Raw genomic sequence first — 15,639 nt, 5'->3', positions numbered from 1 at the left:
CGACATCAACAGGTTCCTGAACAGCTTCCCCAAGCCATTCACTGTTCTCTACTGGAGCAACAAGTCTGACACCAACAGGTTCCTGAACAGCTTCCCCAAGTCATAGACTGTTCTCTACTGGAGCAACACATCTGACACCAACAGGTTCCTGAACAGCTTCCCCAAGCCATACACTGTTCTCTACTGGAGCAACAAGTCTGACACCATCAGGTTCCTGAACAGCTTCCCCAAGTCATAGACTGTTCTCTACTGGAGCAACAAGTCTGACACCATCAGGTTCCTGAACAGCTTCCCCAAGTCATAGACTGTTCTCTACTGGAGCAACAAGTCCGACACCATCAGGTTCCTGAACAGCTTCCCCAAGCCATACACTGTTCTCTACTGGAGCAACAAGTCTGACACCATCAGGTTCCTGAACAGCTTCCCCAAGTCATAGACTGTTCTCTACTGGAGCAACAAGTCTGACACCAACAGGTTCCTGAACAGCTTCCCCAAGCCATACACTGTTCTCTACTGGAGCAACAAGTCTGACACCATCAGGTTCTGAACAGCTTCCCCAAGTCATAGACTGTTCTCTACTGGAGCAACAAGTCTGACACCAACATGTTCCTGAACAGCTTCCCCAAGTCATAGACTGTTCTCTACTGGAGCAACAAGTCTGACACCATCAGGTTCCTGAACAGCTTCCCCAAGTCATAGACTGTGCTCTACTGGAGCAACAAGTCCGACACCATCAGGTTCCTGAACAGCTTCCCCAAGCCATACACTGCTCTCTACTGGAGCAACAAGTCTGACACCATCAGGTTCCTGAACAGCTTCCCCAAGTCATAGACTGTTCTCTACTGGAGCAACAAGTCTGACACCAACATGTTCCTGAACAGCTTCCCCAAGTCATAGACTGTTCTCTACTGGAGCAACAAGTCTGACACCATCAGGTTCCTGAACAGCTTCCCCAAGTCATAGACTGTTCTCTACTGGAGCAACAAGTCTGACACCATCAGGTTCCTGAACAGCTTCCCCAAGTCATAGACTGTTCTCTACTGGAGCAACAAGTCTGACACCATCAGGTTCCTGAACAGCTTCCCCAAGTCATAGACTGTTCTCTACTGGAGCAACAAGTCTGACACCAACATGTTCCTGAACAGCTTCCCCAAGTCATAGACTTTTCTCTACTGGAGCAACAAGTCTGACACCATCAGGTTCCTGAACAGCTTCCCCAAGTCATAGACTGTTCTCTACTGGAGCAACAAGTCCGACACCATCAGGTTCCTGAACAGCTTCCCCAAGCCATACACTGTTCTCTACTGGAGCAACAAGTCTGACACCATCAGGTTCCTGAACAGCTTCCCCAAGTCATAGACTGTTCTCTACTGGAGCAACAAGTCCGACACCAACAGGTTCCTGAACAGCTTCCCCAAGCCATACACTGTTCTCTACTGGAGCAACAAGTCTGACACCATCAGGTTCCTGAACAGCTTCCCCAAGTCATAGACTGTTCTCTACTGGAGCAACAAGTCTGACACCAACATGTTCCTGAACAGCTTCCCCAAGTCATAGACTGTTCTCTACTGGAGCAACAAGTCTGACACCATCAGGTTCCTGAACAGCTTCCCCAAGTCATAGACTGTTCTCTACTGGAGCAACAAGTCCCGACACCATCAGGTTCCTGAACAGCTTCCCCAAGCCATACACTGTTCTCTACTGGAGCAACAAGTCTGACACCATCAGGTTCCTGAACAGCTTCCCCAAGTCATAGACTGTTCTCTACTGGAGCAACAAGTCTGACACCAACAGGTTCCTGAACAGCTTCCCCAAGCCATACACTGTTCTCTACTGGAGCAACAAGTCTGACACCATCAGGTTCCTGAACAGCTTCCCCAAGTCATAGACTGTTCTCTACTGGAGCAACACGTCTGACACCAACATGTTCCTGAACAGCTTCCCCAAGTCATAGACTGTTCTCTACTGGAGCAACAAGTCTGACACCACCAGGTTCCTGAACAGCTTCCCCAAGTTATAGACTGTTCTCTACTGGAGCAACAAGTCTGACACCATCAGGTTCCTGAACAGCTTCCCCAAGCCATACACTGCTCTCTACTGGAGCAACAAGTCTGACACCATCAGGTTCCTGAACAGCTTCCCCAAGTCATAGACTGTTCTCTACTGGAGAAACAAGTCTGACACCAACATGTTCCTGAACAGCTTCTCCAAGTCATAGACTGTTCTCTACTGGAGCAACAAGTCTGACACCATCAGGTTCCTGAACAGCTTCCCCAAGTCATAGACTGTTCTCTACTGGGGCAACAAGTCTGACACCATCAGGTTCCTGAACAGCTTCCCCAAGTCATAGACTGTTCTCTACTGGAGCAACAAGTCTGACACCAACATGTTCCTGAACAGCTTCCCCAAGTCATAGACTGTTCTCTACTGGAGCAACAAGTCTGACACCATCAGGTTCCTGAACAGCTTCCCCAAGTCATAGACTGTTCTCTACTGGAGCAACAAGTCCGACACCAACAGGTTCCTGAACAGCTTCCCCAAGCCATACACTGTTCTCTACTGGAGCAACAAGTCTGACACCATCAGGTTCCTGAACAGCTTCCCCAAGTCATAGACTGTTCTCTACTGGAGCAACAAGTCTGACACCAACATGTTCCTGAACAGCTTCCCCAAGCCATACACTGTTCTCTACTGGAGCAACACGTCTGACACCATCAGGTTCCTGAACAGCTTCCCCAAGTCATAGACTGTTCTCTACTGGAGCAACAAGTCTGACACCAACAGGTTCCTGAACAGCTTCCCCAAGCCATACACTGTTCTCTACTGGAGCAACAAGTCTGACGTCAACAGGTTCCTGAACAGCTTCCCCAAGTCATAGACTGTTCTCTACTGGAGCAACAAGTCTGACACCAACATGTTCCTGAACAGCTTCCCCAAGTCATAGACTGTTCTCTACTGGAGCAACAAGTCTGACACCAACAGGTTCCTGAACAGCTTCCCCAAGTCATAGACTGTTCTCTACTGGAGCAACAAGTCTGACACCAACATGTTCCTGAACAGCTTCCCCAAGTCATAGACTGTTCTCTACTGGAGCAACAAGTCTGACACCAACAGGTTCCTGAACAGCTTCCCCAAGTCATAGAATGTTCTCTACTGGAGCAACAAGTCTGACACCATCAGGTTCCTGAACAGCTTCCCCTAGCCATACACTGTTCTCTACTGGAGCAACACATCTGACACCAACAGGTTCCTGAACAGCTTCCCCAAGTCATAGACTGTTCTCTACTGGAGCAACAAGTCTGACACCATCAGGTTCCTGAACAGCTTCCCCAAGTCATAGACTGTTCTCTACTGGAGCAACAAGTCTGACACCAACAGGTTCCTGAACAGCTTCCCCAAGTCATAGACTGTTCTCTACTGGAGCAACAAGTCCGACACCATCAGGTTCCTGAACAGCTTCCCCAAGCCATACACTGTTCTCTACTGGAGCAACAAGTCTGACACCATCAGGTTCCTGAACAGCTTCCCCAAGTCATAGACTGTTCTCTACTGGAGCAACAAGTCTGACACCAACAGGTTCCTGAACAGCTTCCCCAAGTCATAGACTGTTCTCTACTGGAGCAACAAGTCCGACACCATCAGGTTCCTGAACAGCTTCCCCAAGCCATTTCACTGTACTTGTGCACGTGACAATAACACTTTAAACTTGAACGTGTGGGCATACTGTTTTCATAAGCACATCGATATGATATTTACAACATCAAATGTTTTGGCTACACCTGTAGGGATATTAGTAGGCTTTCACCCGGGAAAGATCGAACAGAGAACATAAAGAGAGACGAGACAAAACTACCCAGAAGACTGGGCATTCAACCTGTCTTTACATGATGTGCTGAAAAGTTGAAAGTAAGTTGCAACTACTTTCATAGAAATGTGTTGTAGAACGAGTGTCTTATGAAGCAGATTCCAGACACTGGCTCTTGCTACCATAACTGATTTGACAGAGAAATATCAGCTCGATAGGCTAGCCAGCTGCAGCTATCCCAAGCTATGCTAGCTAGCTGCTGTCAGCTAAACACATGGTCAGTGCAGGCTTTGGCCTCCACATAGAACTGTATTAGCAGACAATCGTAAAATGGTGAGTAGGTCAGGAAGGGAGAAGTCCTCAACTTCAACATTTCTCGATAGAAAAGCTAACTTAGTATACCTCGCCGTACTCACTACCGCCCTTGTTTGTTGTGACTGAATGGGAAAGACACAGCCAAGAAACATCCACATCAAACCACACCCCCAAGACAACTCTCGTTTGGCTTCCGTCATGGCCGCTAGCATTTCTTAATTACAAAAGTGTCAAAACAAGGCCAAATCAGGACGTTCAGTTGCTCTAACATTTTGCAATAGGACACTTCTCACCTTTGTGAATGTGCATCCTCTTTGCTTCATGGCTCATGTCGTGGGCCAGGTCTCCTTCTTTAGGCCCAGGCAGAATGCTGGGGGAGAGGCCCAGCAGAGCTTGGTTCATTTGGTTCATAGAAAGACCATTCTGATGTATGGCTGGAGAGGAGAGAGAGAGTCGTACAGGTGAGCTAGAAGATGTCTTTGTCTGTTCGAGTTCACAAGTCTATGCCCTGTCTTGGGAAATGAACAGCTAGCGAACACATTTTAAATTTTGAACAACTCAAAAATAACTGGTCCTAGGGACCCATAGTGTGCAGGGTTTTATTCCAGCCCAGCACTAATACACCTGATAGAACTGACCAAATGAATCATCTAGAACTTGAATAGTTGATTTAGGTGTGTAACCACTGGGCTGGAACAAAAACCTACACACCCAGGAATGAAGAGTTCTACAAAACTCCAACTCTAAAATCTATCGGTTCAGTACAACAACAACAAGAGTGGGTTAGCAGAGTGGGTTTGTTTACTTGCGGAACTGAACACGCAGTTAGCCAGTCTGACTCGTTGCATGGGGAGGGAATAGGGGGACGTACGTATCCTGTCTGAGGAGCTCTCTGTGCGGGCTGGTGAGCTGGAGACACTGCTGCTGCGGTGGGACGATGGGTGGCTGCCGGGCCTCCTGCCATCCTCTAAGGAAGGGGCGGGGGAGGGACTGTCTGGGACACGCTCCTGTCAGCGACAGAGGGACATCAGTGACAAATGAGGTCCATGAAAGTAGATGCTGTGTAATCAACTGGCCATTTCCATAGTGCTTCCCTCTCCTTCACCGCAGTCAACATTTCATTATAAGTTACTTTAAATGCCTAGAGCTGTGTGTTTGTTATACACAGTGTGTGTGTATTCTGCCACTTTACCTTGATGACTGAGCTGACCATTCTGCAGGGCAGGCTCTGTTGCTGTGCCACATCTTCCATGTTGGAATATAACAGTGTTTTCCAATCCTGGTCCTGGGGACCCATAGCGGTGCACATGTATATTTTTCCCCTAGCACTAACACAGTTATGGTTCCCAAGGATCAGGATTGGGGAAACACTGTCATATAATGTCTTACTTTATAGTTTAGTTGTATTATTATTGCAGCTTACTTTGATGACTGAGGTGACCATTCTGCAGGGCAGGCTCTGCTGCTGTGCGGCGGCGGCCATGTTGGCGATGGTGCTGAGGTGGTTCATCTGGCTCATTGCCATGGAAACAGAAGCAGGGGGCAAGCTAACAGGGATCAGGGGGTGGGGCATCATCATGAAGGGCAGTTCCAAACCTACAACAGGGGAGAAAGGTGATAGGTTAATGGAAACCATGATTGGTTGGTTCATTTCGATTGGAGGACGCTGATTGGTAAATATGGGTCATTTGACAGAGGTAACTAATAAGGTCTGGGTTCAGTAAAAACCTGTCTTGGTAATGGTTATGTGGTATCATTTACTATACCTTTGAGAGAAGCATACCTGCTATTTTTAGACTGTTAATATTTTTATTTGACCATAAGAAAAAGTAACTAAGTAGCTGTAAAACGTTTTAATTGAATGAAGATTTACTGAGCTGGGTGGCCATGCTGGCATAACCTGTGTGTGACATGCCTTCTCATGCTATTGAATGCAAAAATAACTACATCAAATAATTATCATCAAACAACATCACACTAATTTACTGTATTAATATCAGCAGAATGTATTAAACCTGGTCCTTCCTTACAGAATATTTTTAAAACCTTATCTCAAGCACTTCATCATTCCATATTAACATAAGAGACGTAAATGTTTAACACATGTTAATAATAGATACCATTACAATAACTGTAATGAAAATGGCAATGATGATAACTATATATACACAATAATTCAAAGCCACGCTAAATGTATTGGGTAGAGTGTTATGAAATGTAATGTCATGTAATGTTTTAAACGGTATATAACTGTCTTAATGATGCTGGATCCCAGGAAGAGTAGCTGCTGCCTTGGGGATCCTTAATAAAATACAAATACAAAACCAAAGGTTTTTACACAGTTGTAAAACAGAAACACGTAAATGATTCTGTGTTGAACAAAAGGTCCACGTTATGGAAATAACGCTTGCTACTTACACATAAGGAATTACCTCAGTCTGTGTCCCAAATGGCATCCCATTCCCTTTAACGTGTGCTACTCTCGGACCCCTGGTCAAAAGTAGTGCACTATGTAGTGAATAGGGTGCCATTTGGGAAACACCTCACTGTGAAAAACGGCTCCACGCTGAACAAGCTACACCACAGTTCAAGCAAGTCTGCTTTTTAACTCTTACAACAACAGGGAATTTTCACTTCACCTCCGTTCTGTAATCTGTATTACATTACCTCATCACAAGATCAGATATCTTACAAAAAAATGTTTTTGTTCCATTTCAGTTCGGCAATAGTACTCTAATTGGTCAAAGTCAAGACATTAGTCGGACAGAAATGTAAGGAACCACTGGGAACAGCGTAGGCTGGTGCTCCACTGTGCCTTTAGACGATACAGTATAATGAACAACTTTCAAAGGACATGAACACACACAAAAGGTCAGAACTAGGTGTCTATCCCCGAAACCACAGCTCTCAGCACCCCCACCTCCTTTTTGGAGTGCTTTGAACCTGGTGGGCTCAAAAGTGACTGGGAACATTTTTGTCTTCTTACTTCGCCACTCAGATGTTTTCCACTGAAGTGCTTTAAAAAAAATCTCAATGCCTCACAGAAGCTACTGAATCTGACTAAGCCCCGCTGTATATTTTCTATAGCAACTTGGCTCAAGGTAAAAAGTCTAAAGAACAAGAAGAGAACAAACACCACTCGAACTACCACCACAGAAACCCAATCCACAAAACAACTCTGCTTTTGTGACAAAACATCAGTTGGCAACAAGGGGCAAGGCGATCAACACCGCAAAGACATCCTCAAAAGACAAGGACACTGTGAAATGAAAGGCAAGGAGGTACTCCTTCCCTCCGTTGTCCTGTTCCTCCTGAATCATGTTGATTTCCATAAGAAAGATGGCATATTCCCGAGTGGTGAGCATCCCCAAGCATGGAGAAGCAAGGGAGATTAAAGGCATAAGGCGAGGGTGCACCTAGAGGTCCCGCCACCATTCTCGTTGGAGTTGCAACTCTGAAACAATTACCTCCTGGGCTCAATTAAAACAGCACCACAGTGGGCCTGGCGGCAGGCGTACTTACAGTGGGACAACTATGTGCGTCTCTACCTTTCAAAGGTACTCAAGGGCCAGAAAGGGGAGTGCTATCCTGCCTTTGAGGGATACGCATGGGCAAGTGCGCGCACACACACACATGCAACGCAGGCATGTGCAAGAACATACAGACATGAAAACACACACTGGGTCTGACTACATCTTAAGGAAACCAACTCACACAGAACGGGAGAGAGAGAGAGCCCGAGACTGATATGACTTTGCTTTTGTCATTCAAGTGCACTGGCTGAGAAGGAACCTGCGAGTCAGCATTTCTTTGGACGGTGTGTCCCGTACATACGACAAATAAAAACGTGAAACTATACACTTAAAACACACACATCCTAGAGTGATCTCTTGTGCTAGCCAGCTGTGATCCTATGGTGTGTATTGTTCTGAAAGGCAGACTGCTGGGCACACAGTAGACGACCCTAGAGGTCTTAACCTTCTGTGTTGGCCCCCCTGTCACATTCCACCATCCTCAAGCGGTGATTCCTCTATAAAGGCCCATTCAGTTGACTGTAAGGGAACCTGCTGTAGGCCAAGATCAGTTCATACAGTCCTTTCATTGGGGACTGAAAGGCACTGGGCGCCGTTTGGATTGGTTGGATTCGATGTTATAGATGTCAGGTGTTGTTGGGAAATAGCTGAGTGTTTGTTTATTTGAGTGGATGTTTTTTCAGACATATTGTTTCTCTCTTTGTTTTGGAAGTGATTCAGGTATTTTTCCCAGGTACTTACATGGTGGATTTAGAGGGAATGGGTTAGAATTAGCTTGGCCAACTAGTGTGTGTGTGTGTGTGTGTGTGTGTGTGTGTGTGTGTGTGTGTGTGTGTGTGTGTGTGTGTGTGTGTGTGTGTGTGTGTGTGTGTGTGTGTGTGTGTGTGTGTGTGTGTGTGTGTGTGTGTGTGTGTGTGTGTGTAGACTTTTGTGGATTTTTTGTTGTTGCTTTTCCTACCACCTACAACAAGTCTTATTTCTAGTGATTAACTGTAATGTAATAATTCACCAACATTACCACATGAACAAATCAAGTAAATACATGTTTTTGGACAAAGTGAAAAGGATGTAACTTGATCAACATTTAAGTAAGTGAGGTTTTAATTGTCAGAACTGTCATTCCCCAGTACAGTAGTTCAACTGATGCGAGTTGAATTCCCATGTGTGGCTTTCCTATTGAAGGGCAAAAACAACAGCATTTGGAGTAATTTACCTGGAGTAGGTCTAAGCCCTAGGGACTTCCAAAGGTGAACTCCTACTTAGCTACCATCATTAAAACTCCAAATCACTTAATACTCAGATAAACAGCTCGAGCTATTAGGTTGGGTAATACAGCACTTCGGAAGAGCACGCATGAATAAGCAACGATCCAAATCATAGAGGATAAATGGAATGAATTCAAATACCCTTTGGAAAGATCACCATGAAAAAGGTGTTATGTCAGACAGAAACACATGGAGTAGGTCTGGAAAACCAAACGCGGGTTCAAGTATTAACACAAAATCAGTTGATGAAGGGTTTAAAATGATTAAAAAGAGGACAATAATTGCAACCTTTTTCAATGATAAAAAATGACTGAGCCATTAACCTGCAGCGAAGCAATCTCCTCTATCGTTAATCCTGCTGGTGTTCTAGCGGTGTGTGTGTAACTGTGCCTAAATGCGTGCACAAGTGTGTGTGTGTGCATGTGCATACGTTTATTTGTGTGTTTGTGTGTTAACAGGAGTCCTGATGGAGACATCTATTGTAACCCCCTTTTCCAACAATAGGGCATCCTCTGGGTATTAATAGCATATTAATCCAAAAATATCGGACTGTATACCTAGCCTTCCAAAAAGACCACAGACCTCAATCTATGGAAACAACCAGCAGTGCTGTATCCTTTTAGCTACAGAGTGGCTAGATTTCCCTTGACAAAATTTAAAGCAGCTCCGACTTGTCACTTTATTATCTCTTCAACGGAATGATTTATTGTTTGTGGAGCGAAGGAGAAAGGAAAGAGAGATTACATTTCCAGCCACAGCGCAGAGTCTTTCTCTAACTCCCTCTGTCCAGGAAAAAGGCTCCCGACAAACAATAATGTCAGCTGTAATTGATCAGAGGTCGGCGCCCGGGCCTCGGGTAAAAGCTCCACTATTTAAGCGACAATCAGCGCTATCTGGGGCCGAGCGGCCTCCTCAGACACCAGGGCCAATGAAGCTGTCTAACTCTGCTATTTACCTCTTTTAACTGGAAACGGGGATGAGATGTACTGTAGGAGACAGCAAGGGCTAGAGAGGATCTCTCCTGGCCCCTCTATCTCTCTCTCTCTCTCATTGGTGAAGTAGGAACGTGTGAACGTCTGTGGAATGCGTAATTGGTTGCATGCCGCAGCCAAAGCTGAGGGATCCGTACGCTAGCTAATTAAATGGCTTGTTTCAAGCCTATCTGTCTTAGTTTTAGCAAGGGGCTCAGGGCTTCGGAACAATGGATTGGTAAATGCTGTTGTCAAACTTAAGCTCATTCGCATGTGGTCAGACCCTTTGATTTGGATTGAGAAAGACACAGCGTTGATTTGTACTGTGTTGTTAAGTCTCTTTTTGCATTCATGGTACAGAGACGTGTTTCTCTTCTGATCTGTCGAATTCTATAAATGGCACCATTTTAATCAAACTGCTAGAATTACTTCCTGTGTATAAATATACCGTACTCACAGACTCCAAAACAATCTAGGCTATTCTACTAATTAATCTAATAAAAAAAGACAGACAGACAGACAGACAGACAGACAGACAGACAGACAGACAGACAGACCGTGTGTCATTGAGGGGTACTTTTAAGCCGTTTGTGTGTACACACTTAATGTTGAAAGTAAATACACCATCTAGGCTTTGTTAAAGATTGTGTGTGCTATACCTTTATAAAAAAAATGTAACCTTTATTTAACTAGGCATGTCATTTAAGAACAAATTCTTATTTACAATGCCGTCCTACCAAAAGGCCTCCTGCAGGGACAGTGCTGGGATAAAAAATGAACAATAAATATAAATATATAGGACATAATTTAAAACCTTATCAACACAACATAACAACAACATGGTAGCAACACAACATGGCAGCAGCACAACATGGTAGCACCTCAGAGACACCAATACTCCTTAGACGGCCCACAAGAACAGAATGGTCTACCGTATCAAAACCTTTGGCCAAGTCAATACAAATAGCAGCACAACATTGCTTAGAATCAAGGGCAATGGTGACATCAGTGAGGACCTTTAAGGTTGAAGTGACACATCCGTAAACTGAGCGGAAACCAGATTGCATACCAGAGAGAATACTATAGACATTAAGAAAGCCAGTCAGTTGATTATTGACATGTTTTTCCCACACTTTTGATAAACAGGACAAAATAGAAAAAGGCCTTTAGTTTAGTTTATTAAATTATGCACCGTGGCTGCCTTCCAAGCAATGGGAACCTCCCCAGACAGGAGAGACAGGTTGAAAAGGTCAGAGATTGGCTTGGCGATGATAGGGGCAGCAACTTTAAAGAAGAAAGGGTCTAAACCATCTAACCTAGATGGTTTTTTGTGTGTTTAAGGAGCTCCTTTAGCACCTCGGACTCAGTGACCGCCTGCAGGGAGAAACTTTGTAGCGGGGCAGGGCCTCTCGTGTGTACGACCTTCCGTTCTCTCACATATACACTCGGTTACACACATGACGGTGGGAAGCTACTTGCACAAACAAAGAGGTGTAAACATGTAAACGTACATGTGCAGACACACACTGAGACAATTATGTGTAAATGTCTCCGAACAGTACAGTACAGCACGCACACACTCACAGGCACACACACAGTGACACACACCAATTCCATAGCAAATGGCTACATTAGCAGCTAATTCACATCAACAAACAGAACTGTGGGTTTGTTTACCATGTCGTCATTACAGAGATACAGACACACTTTCAAATGCTTCACGTGGCAATACTTGCCAACTTACGTCACGTAATGTCATGTCATTTAATGTTAGAGAACGTAATGATAAGAAAACATGTTTGGTTTGATGAGGTAGCATAATGACTTGCCTCCCCCTTGACCGGTAAGTACACGTACGCACACACACATCCAGTTTAGCATGTGGTAGGAATTACCCAGGAGACAGACCATTTTGTTTCTCTTGTAAGTGTATAAAAATGCTTCGGCCAGCCGCCTACTTCAGATGACTGAGACTGGGATCCAATCAACTGCAGAGAGCGCTTTTCCACTGATATATCGCTTTCAGAAGTGTGTTTGAAATAAAGTGTCAACTCCCTCCATCTGGGATAATCAAATCAAATCATTCACATGTGATTGATTGATTCAATCCACATCACACTACTTACAAATCAAATGTATTTTAAAAGTCCTTCATACATCAGTGGATGTCACAAAGTCCTCCTACAAAACCCAGCCTAAAACCCCCAAGAGAAAACAATGCAGGTGTAGAAGCAGCTGTAAGTAAAACTATAATTCTGCTTAGATCCTTCTGTCATGTAATATATATATATATATATATGCAGTATCTATCTGTGATTTGATGATCATTCCATTTGTCAGGAACAAAAACATGATGATATGTATTTCATAAGGTCTCACTCTTTCTCACAAGATACTTCCACAAATTCTAATTTTCCAATTGAAACATGTGTTTGAAAATAACAAGCCACACTAAATGTTGACCCTAAAGTACCAATGGCAGCATCCATGTAATGCAGTAGACAACTTGAGGGATAGAGATTCTATAGACCAGGGTCATGTTCATTGGGCACCCAACGATTGAAAACCGACTGAAACCGACTACCTGAACTTGTCCAGTAAGACAGGTTGATTTTCACTTTCTGTTGCATGCACACATACAAATACAGACACTCACACACCAACACATGTGTGCATGCACACATACAAATACAGACACTCACACACCAACACATGCGTGCATGCACACATACAAATACAGACACACACACAGCAACACATGCGTGCACACACACAGACACAAACATAGGCACACCCACACACAACCCATTACTGTAGCTGTTACTACTGAGAGTGGAATATATCCCCGGCCAATCAACAGAGCTCTCCTCTCGATGACAGCAACAACCCAACCCAAGCAGATAGAGAGATAAAGTCCATGTGATACTTAGCAAAAGGCCTCTCTCTCCCTGTTTTAAAAAGATTGCTTTCAGTCAATTGGCGAGCCGTTTGACTCATGCTTCCCAAATGGAAGATATTGATGAACGCTATCAATCACGCCCCTCTCCGCCGTCATATTACCTTCATTACAAATGGCACCCTATTCCCTATGTAGTGAACTACTTTTGACCAGTGTCCATCGGTTTCATAGGGAATAGGGTGCCATTTGGGGATTGGTTTGATTGTGCTGGTCTCCAGATCATCTATTTAAATTATAAAATTAGCTTCACTCGCTCGGGCCTGTTCTCTCCATCCATAACCATTGGTCCTTCAGAGAAAACGTGGACAATCTGTCATAATGCTAACGATTTCAATGCATTGGATGATGTGATGTCACTTATGTGAATATCGCAAAAACAATTAGGTGAAGTGTGTATTATTTTTATTCATATTTGTATTAAATTAATTGATATCTGAATCGGAGTGATGTGTAAACAGTAATGTTAAAATTAGCTTAAACTTAAATCCATTTGTCTATAGGTTTTTAGAAACGTGTCAACAGTAAAAACCTGCTTTCTCTCGACATATTTGTTAAAGGAATTTAAACACACAATTGAATAGAAATGCCTGTTTGTTCACAGTGTGAAGGTTGAATTGAATAGAAATGCCTGTTTGTTCACAGTATGAAGGTTGAATTGAATAGAAATGCATGTTTGTTCACAGTGTGAAGGTTGAATTGAATAGAAATGCCTGCTTGTTCACAGTGTGAAGCTTGAATTGAATAGAAATGCCTGTTTGTTCACAGTGTGAAGGTTGAATTGAATAGAAATGCCTGTTTGTTCATAGTGTGAAGGATGAATTGAATAGAAATGCCTGATTGTTCACAGTGTGAAGATTGAATTGAATAGAAATGCCTGTTTGTTCACAGTGTGAAGGCTGAATTGAATAGAAATGCATGTTTGTTCACAGTGTGAAGGTTGAATTGAATAGAAATGCCTGTTAGTTCACAGTGTGAAGGTTGAATTGAATAGAAATGCCTGATTGTTCACAGTGTGAAGGTTGAATTGAATAGAAATGCCTGTTTGTTCACAGTGTGAAGGTTGAATTGAATAGAAATGCCTGTTTGTTCACAGTGTGAAGGTTGAATTGAATAGAAATGCCTGTTTGTTCACAGTGTGAAGGTTGAATTGAATAGAAATGCTTGTTTGTTCACAGTGTGAAGGCTGAATTGAATAGAAATGCATGTTTGTTCACAGTTTGAAGGTTGAATTGAATAGAAATGCCTGTTTGTTCACAGTGTGAAGGTTGAATTGAATAGAAATGCCTGATTGTTCACAGTGTGAAGGTTGAATTGAATAGAAATGCCTGTTTGTTCACAGTGTGAAGGTTGAATTGAATAGAAATGCCTGTTTGTTCACAGTGTGAAGGTTGAATTGAAGAGAAATGCCTGTTTGTTCACAGTGTGAAGGTTGAATTGAATAGAAATGCCTGTTAGTTCACAGTGTGAAGGTTGAATTGAATAGAAATGCCTGATTGTTCACAGTGTGAAGGTTGAATTGAATAGAAATGCCTGTTTGTTCACAGTGTGAAGGTTGAATTGAATAGAAATGCCTGATTGTTCACAGTGTGAAGGTTGAATTGAATAGAAATGCCTGTTTGTTCACAGTGTGAAGGTTGAATTGAATAGAAATGCCTGTTTGTTCACAGTGTGAAGGTTGAATTGAATAGAAATGCCTGTTTGTTCACAGTGTGAAGGTTGAATTGAATAGAAATGCTTGTTTGTTCACAGTGTGAAGGCTGAATTGAATAGAAATGCATGTTTGTTCACAGTTTGAAGGTTGAATTGAATAGAAATGCCTGTTTGTTCACAGTGTGAAGGTTGAATTGAATAGAAATGCCTGATTGTTCACAGTGTGAAGGTTGAATTGAATAGAAATGCCTGTTTGTTCACAGTGTGAAGGTTGAATTGAATAGAAATGCCTGTTTGTTCACAGTGTGAAGGTTGAATTGAAGTGAAATGCCTGTTTGTTCACAGTGTGAAGGTTGAATTGAATAGAAATGCCTGTTTGTTCACAGTGTGAAGGTTGAATTGAATAGAAATGCCTGATTGTTCACAGTGTGAAGGTTGAATTGAATAGAAATGCCTGTTTGTTCACAGTGTGAAGGTTGAATTGAATAGAAATGCCTGTTTGTTCACAGTGTGAAGGTTGAATTGAAGAGAAATGCCTGTTTGTTCACAGTGTGAAGGTTGAATTGAATAGAAATGCCTGTTTGTTCACAGTGTGAAGGTTGAATTGAATAGAAATGCCTGTTTGTTCACAGTGTGAAGGTTGAATTGAATAGAAATGCCTGTTTGTTCACAGTGTGAAGGACATCCAGTAATTGTGAAATGCTCTGTCTGAAATTCTTTTTATCTTACTTCCTCTATGTGAGTGTGTATGTGTGGCTATACGTGTGGTGATGTCTGGTTGGAACAAATGTGTGATGTACCATAGTTCAATACCCCCTACAGTGTGTCCGCTGCATCACATTTGACAAATAGAAAGTATTTAAATCCAGGGGGGATATATTCTATAATTGAGCACTGAGCATGCATGCAACATGCATACCTTTATGATTCCAACAAGCCCAGCCACAATGATATCATCCTATATGATAAAAATACAGTGTTGGATAGTCATGATTATTGTCCATATTCCAACACTACCATGACATCATAATTATTCTGATACATCCATTTATTATGCAACATAAACATGATCAATCCACTCTGTCACGTTAATCACAGCAAGACGATAATAAACTAGATGGTAACTTTACAAGTAACATTG

General features: G+C 43.1%; 1 protein-coding gene across 2 annotated transcripts in view; it reads right to left on the bottom strand.

Annotated features, from left to right (window-relative positions):
• dachd (dachshund d) overlaps positions 1-15,639 on the bottom strand; it is a 331,847-nt gene that overhangs the window by 104,598 nt on the left and 211,610 nt on the right. Inside the window, exons 4-6 of one of the 2 annotated variants that reach the window (XM_064975650.1) lie at positions 5,544-5,716; positions 4,926-5,127; positions 4,414-4,554 (exon numbers count right to left, since the gene is read on the bottom strand). In XM_064975650.1, the coding sequence (XP_064831722.1) occupies positions 4,414-4,554; positions 4,926-5,127; positions 5,544-5,716 (516 nt within the window). The remainder of the gene's footprint in view (positions 1-4,413; positions 4,555-4,925; positions 5,128-5,543; positions 5,717-15,639) is intronic. The other variant, XM_064975651.1, reaches the window with a different exon arrangement.

The sequence above is a fragment of the Oncorhynchus masou genome, chromosome 10 (assembly GCF_036934945.1).
Source record: "Oncorhynchus masou masou isolate Uvic2021 chromosome 10, UVic_Omas_1.1, whole genome shotgun sequence".
NCBI lineage: Eukaryota > Metazoa > Chordata > Actinopteri > Salmoniformes > Salmonidae > Oncorhynchus > Oncorhynchus masou.
This window is presented reverse-complemented; position numbering and strand designations above follow the sequence as displayed.